The following is a 25,044-nucleotide window of genomic DNA, read 5'->3' on the forward strand; positions in this document are numbered from 1 at the left end:
AGGAAGTGTAGAAGATTGTAGTTTAGTCGGGCAGCATGGTCGGCAGTGGCTTGGAGGGCCGAAGGGCCTGTTCCTGTGCTGTACTTTTCTTTGTTCTTTGTTTGAATGGCCTTCTTCTGCACTGTATATTCTATGTTTCAATGCAGATTTTTTGAACATTTCTACAAGGGCTATCACTGTGGCATTATAGATGCTCGGTTGAGTTTAAAAAGGTACAATTGCAGCAACAGGACTTTGAGTCCACAGTAAACTGACAACTTAAAGAGGCTATTAGATTCTTAACTTGCTCTGATCTTGGATCTGAAAGAGGTTTATTTTGAAGAAGACCAATTAACCAATTTAGAATATTTAATAGTTTTTAATGGATGTTATAAATGGTTGTTACTTCACTATCAAGTGTGTAGTAGTTGGAGCTTTATTGGCTTGTTAGAATTTTATATTCTTTCATCTCCAAGTGGCTCCTGAATCTGCACATGTTGGATACTGTGTAAGTTACTGTGGAGGTGACATGGATGGTTTGAGCCATGTGGGAGTGAGCTGGGGGTGAGGGAGTGTGAAAGTGAGGACCTTACACCTTGTAGAACATCTGGGACAAAGAGCCAGAGAACCAACATGGATCATCTAACCAGCCCACATCAGCACTCATCAGCCCCCATCGGCATGTCCGGCTTCCTTCCAGGCCCATTGGGTCCGACACTACCTCGCACCAACACCCCCAAAATAATAAATATATTCTTTATTAGTGTCACAAGTAAGCTTATATTAACACTGCAATGAAGTTACTGTGAAAATCCCCCAGTTGCCACATTACGGCGCCTGTTCGGGTACAGTGAGGGAGAATTCAGAATGTTCAATTCAACTAACATTCAGCTCTTTCAGGAATTACGGGAGGAAACCAGAGCACTCGGAGGGAACACATGCAGACACAGGGAGAACGTGCAAATTCCGCACAGACAGTCGCCTAAGCCGGGAATCGAACCCGGATCCCTGGCACTGTGAAGCAACAGTACTAAACACTCTGCTACCGTGCCACTCGGTACAGCCACCCAACAAACATACGTTTTGTGGTTCTTTCCCTGAGGCTGCTCAGACAGAGATATCGTTCTCAGTAACTAAAATCTGGTTCTAGGTCAGATGATCAATTGCTTGTCCATTGAGTTAAGTTTTAAGGACTGTCTTAAGGGAGTAAAGTGAAGTAGAGAGGCAGAGTGGTGTAGGGAGGATATTCCAGAGCTCAGGGCCAAAGCAACTAAGGGTATGGTCACCCATGGTGGGGAAACTCAAATTGGTGATGCGCAAGGGGCCCGAGTTAGAGAACTGTAGATAACTCCGAGTGTTGTGGGGCAAGACAGAATTACAGAAACCGAAAAGAGCGAGACCATGGAGCGATCTGACTAAAAAGCTGAAAATTTGAAAAACAAAACATAGATTCACTGGAAGGCAATATCGGTCAGCAAACACAGGCGGCACGGTGGCGCAGTGGTTAGCACTTCTGCCTCATGCAGCCAAGGACCCGGTTCGATCCTGGCCCTGGGTCACTGTCCCTGTGGAGTTTGCACATTCTCTCTGTGTCTGAGTGGGTCTCACCCCCACAACCCAAAGACCTCCCATTTAACACAGAAATGAGGAGGACTTTCCTCTCTCGGAGGGTCATTAATCATTGGAAATCTCTACCACAGAGAACAGTGAGATTTAGTCACTGAATATATTTGAGGCTCAGTTAGACATGCTTTTGCTCAAAAAGGGAGTTAAGGGTTATCGGGGTCAAACAGGAAAATGAAAATGTGGCCCAATCAGATAAGTCTTGATCTTATTGAATGATGTTACAGGCTTGAGGGGCCGAATGGCCTCCCCCTGCTCCTATTTCTTCTCATGGTGAAGTTATGTTGATTGTAAACAAGGTGACAGATTACAATTTTCAAAGAAATAAAATGAAATTCTATCATTCAGATCTGAATGGGAATATTTTGTTGAAGGTTTTTTTCATACCTGTAGGTCGCTCTGTAAAATAATAAAAATAAATGTATAAGTAATAAGAACATTTTGCAAACCCGTTCAAAACTCAACCTCCATTTGATCTTTTTAGGGTTGTGCCTGTCAAAGATGCTGCAAATGCAGCAGAGATTTAACACTCTCTGTAAATGCCAATGTCCCATCACCTTTAGACATGATGGAGAGAGCAGTCTCACTGGATCCTTATGTCCGATGTCCAATTGTAACTCCCAAATAGTGAATGAGGAGCAGAGTCCAGGTTTACAGAGATATTGCACAGGCTTTTGACAGCTGTTTATAAAGATTTCACCCAATGAACAATCAGTACAACCATTAACATTAATTATTGCGGCTGCGAAAGGATCAGCAAATATCATAACTGCCAAATTAACTGAAAATTAACTTAAATATTACTGACCTGTTGTTGAATGTACACTGCAGTATCCTGTAGAGGAAAACATTCGGTATATTCGCTTTGTCAAGTATTTCTGAAGAATCATACACCATTCATACTCAGAAATATTAATGTAACACATTGCAAAAATAAATTATTAACATCAGAGATTATTCACATTTTCATGAACAAAGGGACAGGAAAAGTCTGCCTGTTGCAGCTAGCTTGTTATACACAACACACAGAATAGGCAACCCATCCCCATCCAGAAATAAAAGACAACGTGCTGAGAATGGCTTCGCTCCACTGGATAATCAGGCAGTGGCCTTTGTGGTTTGGGTACATCTCTGTATTTAGATACAGAATCTACAAAGCCACGAGTGTGCATCAATGACACTCTGCACAATGGGGAAAACCACTGTCCCGATGAAGCTACGGTCACAAAAGGGAAGAAAATGAATTCTCCCACCTCGTTTCACTGACTATCTGTCACCTCCAATATCGCAGTGGTCAGCAAACTGAGAGACGCAGTTTGTGGTCACATTCAGTAACAGTGCCATCCTTGACCTGCTCTAGGGCTGCAACTCTGCCTCCCAGATGCAATAGATTTCAATGTGCAGCTGTTTGTGCAATGTGCTTGGCTGGAATTTTCAGCTCTCACGATCGGAGGGATTGGAGGTGTTAAGCATATTTACTCAGGAGGACTGTTGGACCCGCCCCTCCTGCCCCCACTAGAATGGATTTCCAGAGGGGAAAGCCCATGTTAGGTCACCCCACCCTTCTGTCAATTAAGGTCCTTAAGTGGCCAACTGATGACCATTTCTGGATAGCTTCCTGCCATCACTGGTATTAACCCAACAGGAGGTGGCCCTGTCACCATGCAACATACAGGACATGTAAAATTCACGGAAGTGCTTGTCACTTTCAATAAGGGTTGGGGGGGGGGGTACTCAAAGGTACTCCGTGCCTGGTTGAGGAACTGGACATTGGGTAGCAGAGGGTCTGTTGAGAGGCAGCCCCCTTGCCTTTGCCACAGACCACCCTGCATGCATCTTCCCAGACCCTCAAGCTACCCAAAACCCCACACCTCCCAACACTGCTTCTATGTGGCTTGGGTCACTCCATGTTCCTGGGACTCCAGCATCTGTCCTTCCGTAGGCAGCTATTGTCTCCCATTGGTTCTGCTGAGCAGAAGAGATCACAGACTCTGATTGACTGCCTTCTCCCAATAGGTGAGACCAGCGCACATGGTTCTGGATTACAGGGAACGGAATGCCACAGGCCTCACCACTGCCTGATTGGCCTGTGGTTTTATGGACCTTCCCGTATAGAGAATCATCGGGTCTCACTCTGTCTCTCCATCTGGCAGACAACAGCATTGATGCCTCAACAAGATTCACGCCATTGAGTTTAGTGAGGTTGGGCTCAGTGATTGACTCCCTGAAGATGACAGTTTCATTGAGCATTGTTTTCAGAGCCCTTCCTCTCCCCATTCTGCTCTCTTGGGCTGTGTTTGCTCAATCTATGCCGGCCAGGGATGCTGGGAAATAAATCACCCATGGATGAGTGCAAGTGGTCTGAGCTGAAACCTTGAAGTGAGAACAAAGAACTTCATCATGTGTGACACTATGCCCTGCAAAGTTTAATAACTTTAAACGTCGGTGGAAACCTCACAAAACTTTTTAAAGTCAGCAAAACTCTGTTGAAATCTAAATTTGGCAGTAACATAGAAGTAGTTGATGACTCTTTTATATCGGGTTGATGGGTGGTCCTTCCTGCTCCTGAATACATGTCCAGCTGTGCGAGGTTAAGAGGAGGCATCATCTGGAATGATGAGGTCGGACATGCCAGGGTGAGCCTCAAATCAGTGTCACATTGTACAACGTCATGATCAGTCTCCATACTTCCACTGCACAGTCCTTAAGAGCGACCAACGCACTTGCTAAAATCAGGCCTAGCATGTGTCACTGACAAATATGGGCGCCATGGAAACACATTTTGCAGACACTGTACTTCAGACTGACCTAGCTTTAACATTTGAAAAGTACAGCACAAATCTGTCCAGGCCATAATGTCACCGATCACAGCACAGACTGCAGAAAAAAATCTCACATCATCTTAGGCTCAGCTACACTGATTCACAATGAGAAATATGGTCTTCATTTGAGTTAAAATAAGCAGTCATCATTTTAATTATAATATACTAACAGAATGAATTTAAATATTAGTTTATGATCCAAACGATTACTTACCATAATTAATGTATGGACAGTGATCACAGAAATCAGAACAACAGGTGCCATAATACCGACAGTTGTAATCACAGGAACAGTCTGAAGAAGATCCTCCACAGTTGTATCTGCAGGAACCGTGTCCTGTTATACAGTAAATGCCAAGTTAGATCTGAAATTGTGTCCATTGCTAACCAAGCTGCGATTACACATTTAAAAATAAATGTAATAAAATTTTATCATTCAACATCAAATCAATACATTTTCTTTAAGCTTTTTTCCATACCTCTTGATACTTCTGACGGAGACTCTATCAAAATAATGAAAATAAACACGTAAGTAAAAAGAATAGTTTTCATACACATTCAATCCTCAAACTTAGCTTGATCTTTTTCAACAGCATGAAAGAAAGAATGACCAGCTCTGATATAGATTTGTACCACTTCTTGTAAATTCCTACTCCTTTCCCTCCTTAGCACCACAGGGAGCACCAACAAGGAACTCCGATCTTTTGGGAAATTAGGAAAACCTATGAACAGGGACCAGGTAAAACTTGCTGCAGAAAAGAAGCTCAGTGCTACCGGCTAAGAGACCAAAACATTATCTATAGACTGCAAAGGACATCTGTCAACTTGAAGGCATTTGGGCCTTTTGGTCCAGTCATGTCAGACAAAATAATTTAAAAAGCCACAATTAACTTTCCGAATTAAACAAACATCAAATGTACGTCAAACTGAGAACCAGAATCATTGGTCAGAAAAGCACCCAAAAAGGTGAAATCTTCCCCAATGAAATCTGCCATTCCATAGAATTACATGGATCCATAGAATGCCGTCAGAGCACAAGGAGAGCATTTGGCCTATGAAGTCACCACATACCCCTGAAAGAGCACCCTACCAAGGCCCACTCCCCCACCCTATTCTTGTAAGCCTACATAACCGGCACATTTTAAACTCTAAGGGGAAATTTAAAAGGTCGCTGTCTGTGGTGAGGTGAGTACAGATTAACTTACTTACCTTGCAGGTCAGCTGTTGAGTTCGGGAGTGAGAGCTGGGACCTTAGAATCAGCGCGGGAATTTTGAAAAAGCGCAGATTAACAACTTGCTTACCTTGCAGGCCAAGTCGATTTCAGCAGGAGCGGAGCAGGCTAGTCCATTTCAGTGGGGGCAGTGCGGAAGTGATTTCTGGGAGGTAAGTTTCTCCTTTAAATACATTTTTTTAAAAAAAATTCTAGTGTTTTAGGTGGGAACAGGAAGTCGACCCGCGGACTTCTGGGAAGACCCTCACAAATAAATTCTGGTGGAGAGGAAACCCGAGACACTACACGTGTAGTGTCTCCCACCCACCCTCCTCCTCTAACCTAATAATAAAACCCTTTGGTGTGAGGTAAGTACCATATTTTATTATTGTTATTAATAATTTTTTTTAATATATAAAAAAATTTAATTTAGTTGTTAGCCAGATCTTGGTAGAAAGTTAGAGGAATGGCAGGGAAGGGAGTGCAATGTTCCTCCTGCAGGATGTTTGAGGTGAGGGATGCCGTTAGTGTCCCTGCTGATTTTACCTGCAGGAAGTAATGCCATCTCCAGCTCCTCCAAGACCGAGTTAGGGAACTGGAGCTGGAGTTGGAAGAACTTTGGATCATTCGGGAGGCAGAGGGGGTCATAGATAGCAGCTTCAGGGAATTAGTTACACCAAAGATTGGAGATAGATGGGTAACTGTAAGAGGGACGGGGAAAAAACAGTCAGTGCAGGGATCCCCTGCGGTCGTTCCCCTGAGAAACAAGTATACCGCTTTGGATACTTGTGGGGGGGGGGGACTTACCAGGGGTAAGCCATGGGGTACAGACCTCTGGCACAGAGTCTGTCCCTGTTGCTCAGAAGGGAAGGGGGGAGAGGAGCAGAGCATTAGTAATTGGGGACTCTATAGTCAGGGGCACAGATAGGAGATTTTGTGGGAGCGTGAGAGACTCACGTTTGGTATGTTGCCTCCCAGGTGCAAGGGTACGTGATGTCTCGGATCGTGTTTTCCGGGTCCTTAAGGGGGATGGGGAGCAGCCCCAAGTCGTGGTCCACATTGGCACTAACGACATAGGTAGGAAAGGGGATAAGGATGTCAGGCAGGCTTTCAAGGAGCTAGGATGGAAGCTCAGAACTAGAACAAACAGAGTTGTTATCTCTGGGTTGTTGCCCGTGCCACGTGATAGTGAGATGAGGAATAGGGAGAGAGAGCAATTAAACACGTGGCTACAGGGATGGTGCAGGCGGGAGGGATTCAGATTTCTGGATAACTGGGGCGCTTTCTGGGGAAGGTGGGACCTCTACAGACAGGATGGTCTACATCTGAACCTGCGGGGCACAAATATCCTGGGGGGGAGATTTGTTAGTGCTCTTTGGGGGGGTTTAAACTAATGCAGCAGGGGCATGGGAACCTGGATTGTAGTTTTAGGGTAAGGGAGAATGAGAGTATAGAGGTCAGAAGCTCAGATTTGACGTCGCAGGAGGGGGCCAGTGTTCAGGTAGGTGGTTTGAAGTGTGTCTACTTCAATGCCAGGAGTATACGAAATAAGGTAGGGGAACTGGCAGCATGGGTTGGTACCTGGGACTTCGATGTTGTGGCCATTTCGGAGACGTGGATAGAGCAGGGACAGGAATGGATGTTGCAGGTTCCGGGGTTTAGGTGTTTTAGTAAGCTCAGAGAAGGAGGCAAAAGAGGGGGAGGTGTGGCGCTGCTAGTCAAGAGCAGTATTACGGTGGCGGAGAGGATGCTAGATGGGGACTCATCTTCCGAGGTAGTATGGGCTGAGGTTAGAAACAGGAAAGGAGAGGTCACCCTGTTGGGAGTTTTCTATAGGCCTCCAAATAGTTCTAGGGATGTAGAGGAAAGGATGGCGAGGATGATCCTGGATAAGAGCGAAAGTAATAGGGTAGTTATTATGGGAGACTTTAACTTTCCAAGTATTGACTGGAAAAGATATAGTTCAAGTACATTAGATGGGTCGTTTTTTGTTCAGTGTGTGCAGGAGGGTTTCCTGACACAGTTTGTTGACAGGCCAACAAGAGGCGAGGCCACATTGGATTTGGTTTTGGGTAATGAACCAGGCCAGGTGTTGGATTTGAAGGTAGGTGAGCACTTTGGGGACAGTGACCACAATTCGGTGACGTTTACGTTAAGGATGGAAAGGGATAAGTATACACCGCAGGGCAAGAATTATAGCTGGGGGAAGGGAAATTATGATGCCATTAGACGTGACTTGGGGGGGATAAGGTGGAGAAGTAGGCTGCAAGTTTTGGACACACTGGATAAGTGGAGCTTGTTCAAGGATCAGCTACTGCGTGTTCTTGATAAGTATGTACCGGTCAGGCAGGGAGGAAGGTGCCGAGCGAGGGAACCGTGGTTTACCAAAGAAGTGGAATCTCTTGTTAAGAGGAAGAAGGAGACCTATGTGAAGATGAGGTGTGAAGTTTAAGTTGGGGCGATGGATAGTTACAAGGTAGCGAGGAAGGATCTAAAGAGAGAGCTAAGACGAGCAAGGAGGGGACATGAGAAGTATTTGGCAGGAAGGATCAAGGAAAACCCAAAAGCTTTCTATAGGTATGTCAGGAATAAGCGAATGACTAGGGACAGAGTAGGACCAGTCAAGGACAGGGATGGGAAGTTGTGTGTAGAGTCTGAAGAGATAGGCGAGATACTAAATGAATATTTTTCGTCAGTATTCACTCAGGAAAAAGATAATGTTGTGGAGGAGAATGCTGAGCTCCAGGTAAATAGATTAGATGGCATTGAGGTAAGTAGGGAAGAGGTGTTGGCAATTCTGGACAGGCTGAAAATAGATAAGTCCCCGGGACCTGATGGGATTTATCCTAGGATTCTCTGGGAGGCCAGGGAAGAGATTGCTGGACCATTGGCTTTGATTTGTATGTCATCATTGGATACAGGAATAGTGCCAGAGGACTGGAGGATAGCAAATGTGGTCCCTTTGTTCAAAAAGGGGAGCAGAGACAACCCCGGCAACTATAGACCGGTGAGCCTCACGTCTGTAGTGGGTAAAGTCTTGGAGGGGATTATAAGAGACAAGATTTATAATCATCTAGATAGGAATAATATGATCAGGGATAATCAGCATGGCTTTGTGAAGGGTAGGTCATGCCTCACAAACCTTATCGAGTTCTTTGAGAAGGTGACTGAACAGGTAGACGAGGGTAGAGCAGTTGATGTGGTGTATATGGATTTCAGCAAAGCGTTTGATAAGGTTCCCCACGGTAGGCTATTGCAGAAAATATGGAGGCTGGGGATTGAGGGTGATTTAGAGATGTGGATCAGAAATTGGCTAGCTGAAAGAAGACAGAGGGTGGTGGTTGATGGGAAATGTTCAGAATGGAGTACAGTCACAAGTGGAGTACCACAAGGATCTGTTCTGGGGCCGTTGCTGTTTGTCATTTTTATCAATGACCTAGAGGAAGGCGCAGAAGGGTGGGTGAGTAAATTTGCAGACGATACTAAAGTCGGTGGTGTTGTCGATAGTGTGGAAGGAAGTAGCAGGTTACAGAGGGATATAGATAAGCTGCAGTGCTGGGCTGAGAGGTGGCAAATGGAGTTTAATGTAGAGAAGTGTGAGGTGATTCACTTTGGAAGGAAAAACAGGAATGTGGAATATTTGGCTAATGGAAAAGTTCTTGAAAGTGTGGATGAGCAGAGGGATCTAGGTGTCCATGTGCATAGATCCCTGAAGGTTGCCATCCAGGTTGATAGGGTGGTGAAGAAGGCCTATGGAGTGTTGGCCTTTATTGGTAGAGGGATTGAGTTCCGGAGTCAGGAGGTCATGTTGCAGCTGTACAGAACTCTGGTACGGCCGAATTTGGAGTATTGCGTACAGTTCTGGTCACCGCATTATAGGAAGGTCGTGGAGGCTTTGGAGCGGGTGCAGTGGTGATTTACCAGGATGTTGCCTGGTATGGAGGGAAAATCTTATGAGGAAAGGCTGATGGACTTGAGGTTGTTTTCGTTAGAGAGAAGAAGGTTAAGAGGAGACTTAATAGAGGCATACAAAATGATCAGAGGGTTAGATAGGGTGGACAGTGAGAGCCTTCTCCCGCGGATGGAAATGGCTAGCACGAGGGGACATAGCCTTAAACTGAGGGGTAATAGATATAGGACAGAGGTCAGGGGTAGGTTATTTACGCAAAGAGTAGTGAGGCCGTGGAATGCCCTACCTGCTACAGTAGTGAACTCGCCAACATTGAGGGCATTTAAAAGTTTATTGGATAAACATATGGATGATAATGGTATAGTGTAGGTTAGATGGCTTTTGTTTCGGTGCAACATCGTGGGCCGAAGGGCCTGTACTGCGCTGTATTGTTCTATGTTCTATGTTCTAATTTAGCATGGCCAATTCACCTAACCTACACATCTTTGGACTGTGGGAGGAAACCGGAGCACCCAGTGGAAACTCACACACTCACTGGGAGAACTAACAAATGCCACACAGTCACCCAAGGCCAGAATCAAACCCGGATTCCTGGCGCTGTAGGACAGCAGTGCTAATCATTGTGCCACCATGCCGTCATTTAGCTGAGTAAAGTTCACATGGTCAGGTGTGGTGGACAAGGGCATCCACACTCACCACTTGTTCTTCCTCCCACCACATCCCTCACGTAAACATATAGGAAATGTTGATTGTATTTACAAGTCTAGGGAGAACTGAAATGCCTCTCTAAGTCTGACTGACATGCATTACTTAAGACCCAAAGAACAGAACACTAATCTGCTTCTATTTCTGTTCTCCCATACCCCACACCATGTGCACTTCTGCTGGGACATACTGTGCTACCAGCTGTTTCCATTGATGACCACATGGCACACGCTCTTGCAAAGTCCCCCCTGTAGATAAGCCAGGTGGTCAATCAGAGCCTCAGAAGGAGTGCTATGATTGAATGATGGAACAGGCTTGATGGACCAAATGGCCTTTTCCTGCTACTATTTCTTCTCATGGTGAAGTTATGTTGATTGTAAACAAGGTTGCAGAGTACCAATTCCAAAGAAATGTCATGAAATTCTATCATTCAGATGTGGATGGGTATATTTTGTTGAAGGTCTTTTCCATATCTGTAGGTCCCATTGTAAAATAATAAAAATGAATGTATAAGTATTAAGAACATTTTGCAAACCCATTCAAACCTCAACCTCCATTTGATCACTGTAGGGTTGTGCCTGTGTAAAATGCTGCAAACGCGGCAGAGATTTAACACTCTCGGTAAATGCCAATGACCCATCACCTTTAGACATGATGGAGAGAGCAGTCTCACTGGATCCTTATGTCCGATGTCCAATTGTAACTCCCAAATAGTGAATGAGGAGCAGAGTTCAGGTTTTCAGACATATTGCACAGGCTTTTGACAGCTATTTATAAAGATTTAACCCAATGAACAATGAGTACAGTACAGCCATTAAGATTAATTTTGGTGGCTGCAACAGGATCAGCAAATATACAAACTGCCAAGTTAACTGAAAATTAACTTAAATATTACTGACCTGTTGTTGAATGTACACTGCAGTATCCTGTAGAGGAAAACATTCGGTATATTCGCTTTGTCAAGTATTTCTGAAGAATCATACACCATTCATACTCAGAAATATTAATGTAACACATTGCAAAAATAAATTATTAACATCAGAGATTATTCACATTTTCATGAACAAAGGGACAGGAAAAGTCTGCCTGTTGCAGCTAGCTTGTTATACACAACACACAGAATAGGCAACCCATCCCCATCCAGAAATAAAAGACAACGTGCTGAGAATGGCTTCGCTCCACTGGATAATCAGGCAGTGGCCTTTGTGGTTTGGGTACATCTCTGTATTTAGATACAGAATCTACAAAGCCACGAGTGTGCATCAATGACACTCTGCACAATGGGGAAAACCACTGTCCCGATGAAGCTACGGTCACAAAAGGGAAGAAAATGAATTCTCCCACCTCGTTTCACTGACTGTCACCTCCAATATCGCAGTGGTCAGCAAACTGAGAGACGCAGTTTGTGGTCACATTCAGTAACAGTGCCATCCTTGACCTGCTCTAGGGCTGCAACTCTGCCTCCCAGATGCAATAGATTTCAATGTGCAGCTGTTTGTGCAATGTGCTTGGCTGGAATTTTCAGCTCTCACGATCGGAGGGATTGGAGGTGTTAAGCATATTTACTCAGGAGGACTGTTGGACCCGCCCCTCCTGCCCCCACTAGAATGGATTTCCAGAGGGGAAAGCCCATGTTAGGTCACCCCACCCTTCTGTCAATTAAGGTCCTTAAGTGGCCAACTGATGACCATTTCTGGATAGCTTCCTGCCATCACTGGTATTAACCCAACAGGAGGTGGCCCTGTCACCATGCAACATACAGGACATGTAAAATTCACGGAAGTGCTTGTCACTTTCAATAAGGGTTGGGGGGGGGGGTACTCAAAGGTACTCCGTGCCTGGTTGAGGAACTGGACATTGGGTAGCAGAGGGTCTGTTGAGAGGCAGCCCCCTTGCCTTTGCCACAGACCACCCTGCATGCATCTTCCCAGACCCTCAAGCTACCCAAAACCCCACACCTCCCAACACTGCTTCTATGTGGCTTGGGTCACTCCATGTTCCTGGGACTCCAGCATCTGTCCTTCCGTAGGCAGCTATTGTCTCCCATTGGTTCTGCTGAGCAGAAGAGATCACAGACTCTGATTGACTGCCTTCTCCCAATAGGTGAGACCAGCGCACATGGTTCTGGATTACAGGGAACGGAATGCCACAGGCCTCACCACTGCCTGATTGGCCTGTGGTTTTATGGACCTTCCCGTATAGAGAATCATCGGGTCTCACTCTGTCTCTCCATCTGGCAGACAACAGCATTGATGCCTCAACAAGATTCACGCCATTGAGTTTAGTGAGGTTGGGCTCAGTGATTGACTCCCTGAAGATGACAGTTTCATTGAGCATTGTTTTCAGAGCCCTTCCTCTCCCCATTCTGCTCTCTTGGGCTGTGTTTGCTCAATCTATGCCGGCCAGGGATGCTGGGAAATAAATCACCCATGGATGAGTGCAAGTGGTCTGAGCTGAAACCTTGAAGTGAGAACAAAGAACTTCATCATGTGTGACACTATGCCCTGCAAAGTTTAATAACTTTAAACGTCGGTGGAAACCTCACAAAACTTTTTAAAGTCAGCAAAACTCTGTTGAAATCTAAATTTGGCAGTAACATAGAAGTAGTTGATGACTCTTTTATATCGGGTTGATGGGTGGTCCTTCCTGCTCCTGAATACATGTCCAGCTGTGCGAGGTTAAGAGGAGGCATCATCTGGAATGATGAGGTCGGACATGCCAGGGTGAGCCTCAAATCAGTGTCACATTGTACAACGTCATGATCAGTCTCCATACTTCCACTGCACAGTCCTTAAGAGCGACCAACGCACTTGCTAAAATCAGGCCTAGCATGTGTCACTGACAAATATGGGCGCCATGGAAACACATTTTGCAGACACTGTACTTCAGACTGACCTAGCTTTAACATTTGAAAAGTACAGCACAAATCTGTCCAGGCCATAATGTCACCGATCACAGCACAGACTGCAGAAAAAAATCTCACATCATCTTAGGCTCAGCTACACTGATTCACAATGAGAAATATGGTCTTCATTTGAGTTAAAATAAGCAGTCATCATTTTAATTATAATATACTAACAGAATGAATTTAAATATTAGTTTATGATCCAAACGATTACTTACCATAATTAATGTATGGACAGTGATCACAGAAATCAGAACAACAGGTGCCATAATACCGACAGTTGTAATCACAGGAACAGTCTGAAGAAGATCCTCCACAGTTGTATCTGCAGGAACCGTGTCCTGTTATACAGTAAATGTCGAGTTAGATCTGAAATTGTGTTCATTGCTAACCAAGCTGCGATTACACATTTAAAAATAAATGTAATAAAATTTTATCATTCAACATCAAATCAATACATTTTCTTTAAGCTTTTTTCCATACCTCTTGATACTTCTGACGGAGACTCTATCAAAATAATGGAAATAAACACGTAAGTAAAAAGAATAGTTTTCATACACATTCAATCCTCAAACTTAGCTTGATCTTTTTCAACAGCATGAAAGAAAGAATGACCAGCTCTGATATAGATTTGTACCACTTCTTGTAAATTCCTACTCCTTTCCCTCCTTAGCACCACAGGGAGCACCAACAAGGAACTCCGATCTTTTGGGAAATTAGGAAAACCTATGAACAGGGACCAGGTAAAACTTGCTGCAGAAAAGAAGCTCAGTGCTACCGGCTAAGAGACCAAAACATTATCTATAGACTGCAAAGGACATCTGTCAACTTGAAGGCATTTGGGCCTTTTGGTCCAGTCATGTCAGACAAAATAATTTAAAAAGCCACAATTAACTTTCCGAATTAAACAAACATCAAATGTACGTCAAACTGAGAACCAGAATCATTGGTCAGAAAAGCACCCAAAAAGGTGAAATCTTCCCCAATGAAATCTGCCATTCCATAGAATTACATGGATCCATAGAATGCCGTCAGAGCACAAGGAGAGCATTTGGCCTATGAAGTCACCACATACCCCTGAAAGAGCACCCTACCAAGGCCCACTCCCCCACCCTATTCTTGTAAGCCTACATAACCGGCACATTTTAAACTCTAAGGGGAAATTTAAAAGGTCGCTGTCTGTGGTGAGGTGAGTACAGATTAACTTACTTACCTTGCAGGTCAGCTGTTGAGTTCGGGAGTGAGAGCTGGGACCTTAGAATCAGCGCGGGAATTTTGAAAAAGCGCAGATTAACAACTTGCTTACCTTGCAGGCCAAGTCGATTTCAGCAGGAGCGGAGCAGGCTAGTCCATTTCAGTGGGGGCAGTGCGGAAGTGATTTCTGGGAGGTAAGTTTCTCCTTTAAATACATTTTTAAAAAAAAAATTCTAGTGTTTTAGGTGGGAACAGGAAGTCGACCCGCGGACTTCTGGGAAGACCCTCACAAATAAATTCTGGTGGAGAGGAAACCCGAGACACTACACGTGTAGTGTCTCCCACCCACCCTCCTCCTCTAACCTAATAATAAAACCCTTTGGTGTGAGGTAAGTACCATATTTTATTATTGTTATTAATAATTTTTTTTAATATATAAAAAAATTTAATTTAGTTGTTAGCCAGATCTTGGTAGAAAGTTAGAGGAATGGCAGGGAAGGGAGTGCAATGTTCCTCCTGCAGGATGTTTGAGGTGAGGGATGCCGTTAGTGTCCCTGCTGATTTTACCTGCAGGAAGTAATGCCATCTCCAGCTCCTCCAAGACCGAGTTAGGGAACTGGAGCTGGAGTTGGAAGAACTTTGGATCATTCGGGAGGCAGAGGGGGTCATAGATAGCAGCTTCAGGGAATTAGTTACACCAAAGATTGGAGATAGATGGGTAACTGTAAGAGGGACGGGGAAAAAACAGTCAGTGCAGGGATCCCCTGCGGTCGTTCCCCTGAGAAACAAGTATACCGCTTTGGATACTTGTGGGGGGGGGGGACTTACCAGGGGTAAGCCATGGGGTACAGACCTCTGGCACAGAGTCTGTCCCTGTTGCTCAGAAGGGAAGGGGGGAGAGGAGCAGAGCATTAGTAATTGGGGACTCTATAGTCAGGGGCACAGATAGGAGATTTTGTGGGAGCGTGAGAGACTCACGTTTGGTATGTTGCCTCCCAGGTGCAAGGGTACGTGATGTCTCGGATCGTGTTTTCCGGGTCCTTAAGGGGGATGGGGAGCAGCCCCAAGTCGTGGTCCACATTGGCACTAACGACATAGGTAGGAAAGGGGATAAGGATGTCAGGCAGGCTTTCAAGGAGCTAGGATGGAAGCTCAGAACTAGAACAAACAGAGTTGTTATCTCTGGGTTGTTGCCCGTGCCACGTGATAGTGAGATGAGGAATAGGGAGAGAGAGCAATTAAACACGTGGCTACAGGGATGGTGCAGGCGGGAGGGATTCAGATTTCTGGATAACTGGGGCGCTTTCTGGGGAAGGTGGGACCTCTACAGACAGGATGGTCTACATCTGAACCTGCGGGGCACAAATATCCTGGGGGGGAGATTTGTTAGTGCTCTTTGGGGGGGTTTAAACTAATGCAGCAGGGGCATGGGAACCTGGATTGTAGTTTTAGGGTAAGGGAGAATGAGAGTATAGAGGTCAGAAGCTCAGATTTGACGTCGCAGGAGGGGGCCAGTGTTCAGGTAGGTGGTTTGAAGTGTGTCTACTTCAATGCCAGGAGTATACGAAATAAGGTAGGGGAACTGGCAGCATGGGTTGGTACCTGGGACTTCGATGTTGTGGCCATTTCGGAGACGTGGATAGAGCAGGGACAGGAATGGATGTTGCAGGTTCCGGGGTTTAGGTGTTTTAGTAAGCTCAGAGAAGGAGGCAAAAGAGGGGGAGGTGTGGCGCTGCTAGTCAAGAGCAGTATTACGGTGGCGGAGAGGATGCTAGATGGGGACTCATCTTCCGAGGTAGTATGGGCTGAGGTTAGAAACAGGAAAGGAGAGGTCACCCTGTTGGGAGTTTTCTATAGGCCTCCAAATAGTTCTAGGGATGTAGAGGAAAGGATGGCGAGGATGATCCTGGATAAGAGCGAAAGTAATAGGGTAGTTATTATGGGAGACTTTAACTTTCCAAGTATTGACTGGAAAAGATATAGTTCAAGTACATTAGATGGGTCGTTTTTTGTTCAGTGTGTGCAGGAGGGTTTCCTGACACAGTTTGTTGACAGGCCAACAAGAGGCGAGGCCACATTGGATTTGGTTTTGGGTAATGAACCAGGCCAGGTGTTGGATTTGAAGGTAGGTGAGCACTTTGGGGACAGTGACCACAATTCGGTGACGTTTACGTTAAGGATGGAAAGGGATAAGTATACACCGCAGGGCAAGAATTATAGCTGGGGGAAGGGAAATTATGATGCCATTAGACGTGACTTGGGGGGGATAAGGTGGAGAAGTAGGCTGCAAGTTTTGGACACACTGGATAAGTGGAGCTTGTTCAAGGATCAGCTACTGCGTGTTCTTGATAAGTATGTACCGGTCAGGCAGGGAGGAAGGTGCCGAGCGAGGGAACCGTGGTTTACCAAAGAAGTGGAATCTCTTGTTAAGAGGAAGAAGGAGACCTATGTGAAGATGAGGTGTGAAGTTTCAGTTGGGGCGATGGATAGTTACAAGGTAGCGAGGAAGGATCTAAAGAGAGAGCTAAGACGAGCAAGGAGGGGACATGAGAAGTATTTGGCAGGAAGGATCAAGGAAAACCCAAAAGCTTTCTATAGGTATGTCAGGAATAAGCGAATGACTAGGGACAGAGTAGGACCAGTCAAGGACAGGGATGGGAAGTTGTGTGTAGAGTCTGAAGAGATAGGCGAGATACTAAATGAATATTTTTCGTCAGTATTCACTCAGGAAAAAGATAATGTTGTGGAGGAGAATGCTGAGCTCCAGGTAAATAGATTAGATGGCATTGAGGTAAGTAGGGAAGAGGTGTTGGCAATTCTGGACAGGCTGAAAATAGATAAGTCCCCGGGACCTGATGGGATTTATCCTAGGATTCTCTGGGAGGCCAGGGAAGAGATTGCTGGACCATTGGCTTTGATTTGTATGTCATCATTGGATACAGGAATAGTGCCAGAGGACTGGAGGATAGCAAATGTGGTCCCTTTGTTCAAAAAGGGGAGCAGAGACAACCCCGGCAACTATAGACCGGTGAGCCTCACGTCTGTAGTGGGTAAAGTCTTGGAGGGGATTATAAGAGACAAGATTTATAATCATCTAGATAGGAATAATATGATCAGGGATAATCAGCATGGCTTTGTGAAGGGTAGGTCATGCCTCACAAACCTTATCGAGTTCTTTGAGAAGGTGACTGAACAGGTAGACGAGGGTAGAGCAGTTGATGTGGTGTATATGGATTTCAGCAAAGCGTTTGATAAGGTTCCCCACGGTAGGCTATTGCAGAAAATATGGAGGCTGGGGATTGAGGGTGATTTAGAGATGTGGATCAGAAATTGGCTAGCTGAAAGAAGACAGAGGGTGGTGGTTGATGGGAAATGTTCAGAATGGAGTACAGTCACAAGTGGAGTACCACAAGGATCTGTTCTGGGGCCGTTGCTGTTTGTCATTTTTATCAATGACCTAGAGGAAGGCGCAGAAGGGTGGGTGAGTAAATTTGCAGACGATACTAAAGTCGGTGGTGTTGTCGATAGTGTGGAAGGAAGTAGCAGGTTACAGAGGGATATAGATAAGCTGCAGTGCTGGGCTGAGAGGTGGCAAATGGAGTTTAATGTAGAGAAGTGTGAGGTGATTCACTTTGGAAGGAAAAACAGGAATGTGGAATATTTGGCTAATGGAAAAGTTCTTGAAAGTGTGGATGAGCAGAGGGATCTAGGTGTCCATGTGCATAGATCCCTGAAGGTTGCCATCCAGGTTGATAGGGTGGTGAAGAAGGCCTATGGAGTGTTGGCCTTTATTGGTAGAGGGATTGAGTTCCGGAGTCAGGAGGTCATGTTGCAGCTGTACAGAACTCTGGTACGGCCGAATTTGGAGTATTGCGTACAGTTCTGGTCACCGCATTATAGGAAGGTCGTGGAGGCTTTGGAGCGGGTGCAGTGGTGGTTTACCAGGATGTTGCCTGGTATGGAGGGAAAATCTTATGAGGAAAGGCTGATGGACTTGAGGTTGTTTTCGTTAGAGAGAAGAAGGTTAAGAGGAGACTTAATAGAGGCATACAAAATGATCAGAGGGTTAGATAGGGTGGACAGTGAGAGCCTTCTCCCGCGGATGGAAATGGCTAGCACGAGGGGACATAGCCTTAAACTGAGGGGTAATAGATATAGGACAGAGGTCAGGGGTAGGTTATTTACGCAAAGAGTAGTGAGGCCGTGGAATGCCCTACCTGCTACAGTAGTGAACTCGCCAACATTGAGGGCATTTAAAAGTTTATTGGATAAACATATGGATGATAATGGTATAGTGTAGGTTAGATGGCTTTTGTTTCGGTGCAACATCGTGGGCCGAAGGGCCTGTACTGCGCTGTATTGTTCTATGTTCTATGTTCTAATTTAGCATGGCCAATTCACCTAACCTACACATCTTTGGACTGTGGGAGGAAACCGGAGCACCCAGTGGAAACTCACACACTCACTGGGAGAACTAACAAATGCCACACAGTCACCCAAGGCCAGAATCAAACCCGGATTCCTGGCGCTGTAGGACAGCAGTGCTAATCATTGTGCCACCATGCCGTCATTTAGCTGAGTAAAGTTCACATGGTCAGGTGTGGTGGACAAGGGCATCCACACTCACCACTTGTTCTTCCTCCCACCACATCCCTCACGTAAACATATAGGAAATGTTGATTGTATTTACAAGTCTAGGGAGAACTGAAATGCCTCTCTAAGTCTGACTGACATGCATTACTTAAGACCCAAAGAACAGAACACTAATCTGCTTCTATTTCTGTTCTCCCATACCCCACACCATGTGCACTTCTGCTGGGACATACTGTGCTACCAGCTGTTTCCATTGATGACCACATGGCACACGCTCTTGCAAAGTCCCCCCTGTAGATAAGCCAGGTGGTCAATCAGAGCCTCAGAAGGAGTGCTATGATTGAATGATGGAACAGGCTTGATGGACCAAATGGCCTTTTCCTGCTACTATTTCTTCTCATGGTGAAGTTATGTTGATTGTAAACAAGGTTGCAGAGTACCAATTCCAAAGAAATGTCATGAAATTCTATCATTCAGATGTGGATGGGTATATTTTGTTGAAGGTCTTTTCCATATCTGTAGGTCCCATTGTAAAATAATAAAAATGAATGTATAAGTATTAAGAACATTTTGCAAACCCATTCAAACCTCAACCTCCATTTGATCACTGTAGGGTTGTGCCTGTGTAAAATGCTGCAAACGCGGCAGAGATTTAACACTCTCGGTAAATGCCAATGACCCATCACCTTTAGACATGATGGAGAGAGCAGTCTCACTGGATCCTTATGTCCGATGTCCAATTGTAACTCCCAAATAGTGAATGAGGAGCAGAGTTCAGGTTTTCAGACATATTGCACAGGCTTTTGACAGCTATTTATAAAGATTTAACCCAATGAACAATGAGTACAGTACAGCCATTAAGATTAATTTTGGTGGCTGCAACAGGATCAGCAAATATACAAACTGCCAAGTTAACTGAAAATTAACTTAAATATTACTGACCTGTTGTTGAAGAAACACTGCAGTATCCTGTAGAGGAAAACATTCAGCTTATTCACTTTGTCAAGTGTTTTTGAAGCATCATCTACCATTCATACTCAGAAACATGAATACATCACATTACAAAAATAAATTATTAACATCAGAGATCATTCACATTTTTCTGAAGAAAGGAACAAAGCCAGCCTGTCACACACAGAATAGACAACCCATCCCCATCCAGAAATAAAAGACAATGTGCTGAGAATGGCCTCGCTCCACTGCACATTCGGTGAGTGGAAACCTTTGTGGTTGGGGTACATCTCTGCGTTCAGATACAGAATCTACAAAGCCACTTGTGTGCATCAATGACACTCTGCACAATGGGGAAAGCCACTATCCTGATGATACGGTCACAAGAGAGAAGAAACTGAATTCTCCCGTCTTGGACCACTGACTATCTGTTACCTCCAATATCGCAATGGTCAGCAAACTGAGAGAGGCAGTTTGTGGTCACATTCACGATAAGTGCCATCCTTGTCCTACTCTGGGGCTGCAACTCTGCCTCCCAGGTGCAATAGATTTCAATGTGCAGCTGCTTTGTGAGACAGAAATGACACACACCTTGGCTGGAATCTTCTGCTCTCACTATTGGCGAGATTGAGGTGCGAAGCATATTTACTAAGGCAGAATGTTGGCGTAAAAACCCACCCCCTCCTACCTCCTCTGGAATGAATTTCCAGAGGGGAAGGCCCATGTTCAGTCACCCCACCCTTCTGTCAACTAATGCCCTTGGGTGAACAAATGATGACCATTTCTGGGTAGCTTCCTGCCACCACTGGCATTAATCAAACAGGAGACGGCCATGTCTCCATGCAACATACAGGACAAGTAAAGCTTATTGAAGAGCTTTTCACCATCAACAGAGGAAGAGGTATTGCTCAAGGTACTCAGTCCCTGCAACTGGACATTGGGTTGTAGCGGGTGTGTTGAGAGACAGCCCCCTTGGCATTGCCACTGACCGCCCTGCATGCATCTTACAAGACGGTCAACCTGCCAAACCCCCATACCGCCCAACACTGCTTATATGTGGCAGGGGTCACTCCATGTTCCTTGGACTCCAGCATCTGTCCTTCCATAGGCAGCTATTGTCTCCCATTGGTTCTGCTGAGCAGAAGAGATCACAGCCACTGATCGGCTGCCATCTCTCAATAGGTGAGACCAGCGCACATGGTTCTGGATTACAGGGAACGGAATGCCACAGGCCTCACCGCTGCCTGATTGGCCTGTGGTTTTATGGACCTTCCCGTATGGAGAATCATCGGGTCTCACTCTGTCTCTCCATCTGGCAGACAACAGCATTGATGCCTCAACAAGATTCACGCCATTGAGTTTAGTGAGGTTGGGCTCAGTGATTGACTCCCTGAAGATGACAGTTTCATTGAGCATTGTTTTCAGAGCCCTTCCTCTCCCCATTCTCCTCTCTTGGGCTGTGTTTGCTCAATCTATGCCGGCCAGGGATGCTGGGAAATAAATCACCCATGGATGAGTGCAAGTGGTCTGAGCTGAAACCTTGAAGTGAGAACAAAGAACTTCATCATGTGTGACACTATGCCCTGCAAAGTTTCATAACTTTAAACGTCGGTGGAAACCTCACAAAACTTTTTAAAGTCAGCAAAACTCTGTTGAAATCTAAATTTGGCAGTAACATAGAAGTAGTTGATGATTCTTTTATATCGCGTTGATGGGTGGTCCTTCCTGCTCCTGAATACATGTCCAGCTGTGCGAGGTTAAGAGGGGGCATCATCTGGAATGATGAGGTCGGACATGCCAGGGTGAGCCTCAAATCAGTGTCACATTGTACAACGTCATGATCAGTCTCCATACTTCCACTGCACAGTCCTTAAGAGCGACCAACGCACTTGCTAAAATCAGGCCTAGCATGTGTCACTGACAAATATGGGCGCCATGGAAACACATTTTGCAGACACTGTACTTCAGACTGACCTAGTTTTAACATTTGAAAAGTACAGCACAAATCTGTCCAGGCCATAATGTCACCGATCACAGCACAGACTGCAGAAAAAAATCTCACATCATCTTAGGCTCAGCTACACTGATTCACAATGAGAAATATGGTCTTCATTTGAGTTAAAATAAGCAGTCATCATTTTAATTATAATATACTAACAGAATGAATTTAAATATTAGTTTATGATCCAAACGATTACTTACCATAATTAATGTATGGACAGTGATCACAGAAATCAGAACAACAGGTGCCATAATACCGACAGTTGTAATCACAGGAACAGTCTGAAGAAGATCCTCCACAGTTGTATCTGCAGGAACCGTGTCCTGTTATACAGTAAATGCCAAGTTAGATCAGAAATTGTGTCCATTGCTAACCAAGCTGCGATTACACATTTAAAAAGAAATGTAGTGAAATTTTATCATTCAACATCAAATCAATACATTTTCTTTAAGCTTTTTTCCATACCTCTTGATACTTCTGACGGAGACTCTATCAAAATAATGGAAATAAACACGTAAGTAAAAAGAATAGTTTTCATACACATTCAATCCTCAAACTTAGCTTGATCTTTTTCAACAGCATGAAAGAAAGAATGACCAGCTCTGATATAGATTTGTACCACTTCTTGTAAATTCCTACTCCTTTCCCTCCTTAGCACCACAGGGAGCACCAACAAGGAACTCCGATATTTTGGGAATTTAGGAAAACCTATGAACAGGGACCAGGTAAAACTTGCTGCAGAAAAGAAGCTCAGTGCTACCGGCTAAGAGACCAAAACATTATCTATAGACTGCAAAGGACATCTGTCAACTTGAAGGCATTTGGGCCTTTTGGTCCAGTCATGTCAGACAAAATAATTTAAAAAGCCACAATTAACTTTCCGAATTAAACAAACATCAAATGTACGTAAAACTGAGAACCAGAATCATTGGTCAGAAAAGCACCCAAAAAGGTGAAATCTTCCCCAATGAAATCTGCCATTCCATAGAATTACATGGATCCATAGAATGCCGACAGAGCACAAGGAGAACAGTTGGCCTATGAAGTCACCACATACCCGTGAAAGAGCACCCTACCAAGGCCCACTCCCCCACCCTATCCTTGTAACCCTACATAACCGGCACATTTTAAACTCTAAAGGGAAATTTAGCATGGCCAATTCACCTAGCCTACACATCTTTGGACTGTGGGAGGAAACCGGAGCACCCAGTGGAAACTCACGCACTCACTGGGAGAACTAACAAATGCCACACAGTCACCCAAGGCCAGAATCAAACCCGGATCCCTGGCGCTGTAAGACAGCAGTGCTAATCATTGTGCCACCATGCCGTCATTTAGCTGAGTAAAGTTCACATGGTCAGGTGTGGTGGACAAGGGCATCCACACTCGCCACTTGTTCTTCCTCCCACCACATCCCTCACGTAAACATATAGGAAATGTTGATTGTATTTACAAGTCTAGGGAGAACTGAAATGCCTCTCTAAGTCTGACTGACATGCATTACTTAAGACCCAAAGAACAGAACACTAACCTGCTTCTATTTCTGTTCTCCCATACCCCACACCATGTGCACTTCCGCTGGGACATACTGTGCTACCAGCTGTTTCCATTGATGACCACATGGCACACGCTCTTGCGAAGTCCCCCCTGTAGATAAGCCAGGTGGTCAATCAGAGCCTCAGAAGGAGCGCTATGATTGAATGATGGAACAGGCTTGATGGACTGAATGGCCTATTGCTGCTACTATTTCTTCTCATGGTAAAGTTATGTTGATTGTAAACAAAGTTGCAGAGTACCAATTCCAGACACATCATGAAATTCTATCATTCAGATGTGGATGGGTATATTTTGTTGAAGGCCTTTTCCATATCTGTAGGTCCCATTGTAAAATAATAAAAATGAATGTATAAGTATTGAGAACATTTTGCAAACCAATTCAAACCTCAACCTCCATTTGATCACTGTAGGGTTGTGCCTGAGTAAGATGCTGCAAACGCGGCAGAGATTTAACACTCTCGGTAAATGCCAATGACCCATCACCTTGAGACATGATGGAGAGAGCAGTCTCACTGGATCCTTATGTCCGATGTCCAATTGTAACTCCCAAATAGTGAATGAGGAGCAGAGTTCAGGTTTTCAGACATATTGCACAGGCTTTTGACAGCTATTTATAAAGATTTAACCCAATGAACAATGAGTACAGTACAGCCATTAAGATTAATTTTGGTGGCTGCAACAGGATCAGCAAATATACAAACTGCCAAGTTAACTGAAAATTAACTTAAATATTACTGACCTGTTGTTGAAGAAACACTGCAGTATCCTGTAGAGGAAAACATTCAGCTTATTCACTTTGTCAAGTGTTTTTGAAGCATCATCTACCATTCATACTCAGAAACATGAATACATCACATTACAAAAATAAATTATTAACATCAGAGATCATTCACATTTTTCTGAAGAAAGGAACAAAGCCAGCCTGTCACACACAGAATAGACAACCCATCCCCATCCAGAAATAAAAGACAATGTGCTGAGAATGGCCTCGCTCCACTGCACATTCGGTGAGTGGAAACCTTTGTGGTTGGGGTACATCTCTGTGTTCAGATACAGAATCTACAAAGCCACTTGTGTGCATCAATGACACTCTGCACAATGGGGAAAGCCACTATCACTGTCAGCAAACTGAGAGAGGCAGTTTGTGGTCACATTCACGATAAGTGCCATCCTTGTCCTACTCTGGGGCTGCAACTCTGCCTCCCAGGTGCAATAGATTTCAATGTGCAGCTGCTTTGTGAGACAGAAATGACACACACCTTGGCTGGAATCTTCTGCTCTCACTATTGGCGAGATTGAGGTGCGAAGCATATTTACTAAGGCAGAATGTTGGCGTAAAAACCCACCCCCTCCTACCTCCTCTGGAATGAATTTCCAGAGGGGAAGGCCCATGTTCAGTCACCCCACCCTTCTGTCAACTAATGCTCTTGGGTGAACAAATGATGACCATTTCTGGGTAGCTTCCTGCCACCACTGGCATTAATCAAACAGGAGACGGCCATGTCTCCATGCAACATACAGGACAAGTAAAGCTTATTGAAGAGCTTTTCACCATCAACAGGGGAAGAGGTATTGCTCAAGGTACTCAGTCC

General features: G+C 44.8%; 2 protein-coding genes across 2 annotated transcripts in view; both read right to left on the reverse strand.

Annotated features, from left to right (window-relative positions):
- LOC140392312 (CUB and zona pellucida-like domain-containing protein 1) overlaps positions 1-4,982 on the reverse strand; it is a 33,267-nt gene extending 28,285 nt beyond the window's left edge. The window contains exons 1-4 of the mRNA XM_072477628.1: positions 4,904-4,982; positions 4,639-4,761; positions 2,411-2,437; positions 1,990-2,001 (exon numbers count right to left, since the gene is read on the reverse strand). Of these exons, the coding sequence (XP_072333729.1) occupies positions 1,990-2,001; positions 2,411-2,437; positions 4,639-4,761; positions 4,904-4,982 (241 nt within the window). The remainder of the gene's footprint in view (positions 1-1,989; positions 2,002-2,410; positions 2,438-4,638; positions 4,762-4,903) is intronic.
- LOC140392313 (uncharacterized) overlaps positions 4,983-25,044 on the reverse strand; it is a 41,843-nt gene continuing 21,781 nt past the window's right edge. The window contains exons 9-16 of the mRNA XM_072477629.1: positions 24,192-24,218; positions 22,361-22,384; positions 22,096-22,218; positions 19,885-19,911; positions 13,639-13,662; positions 13,374-13,496; positions 11,150-11,176; positions 4,983-5,146 (exon numbers count right to left, since the gene is read on the reverse strand). Coding sequence (XP_072333730.1) covers positions 4,983-5,146; positions 11,150-11,176; positions 13,374-13,496; positions 13,639-13,662; positions 19,885-19,911; positions 22,096-22,218; positions 22,361-22,384; positions 24,192-24,218 — 539 coding nt within the window. The remainder of the gene's footprint in view (positions 5,147-11,149; positions 11,177-13,373; positions 13,497-13,638; positions 13,663-19,884; positions 19,912-22,095; positions 22,219-22,360; positions 22,385-24,191; positions 24,219-25,044) is intronic.

This window comes from Scyliorhinus torazame, chromosome 16 (genome assembly GCF_047496885.1).
Source record: "Scyliorhinus torazame isolate Kashiwa2021f chromosome 16, sScyTor2.1, whole genome shotgun sequence".
Lineage (NCBI taxonomy): Eukaryota > Metazoa > Chordata > Chondrichthyes > Carcharhiniformes > Scyliorhinidae > Scyliorhinus > Scyliorhinus torazame.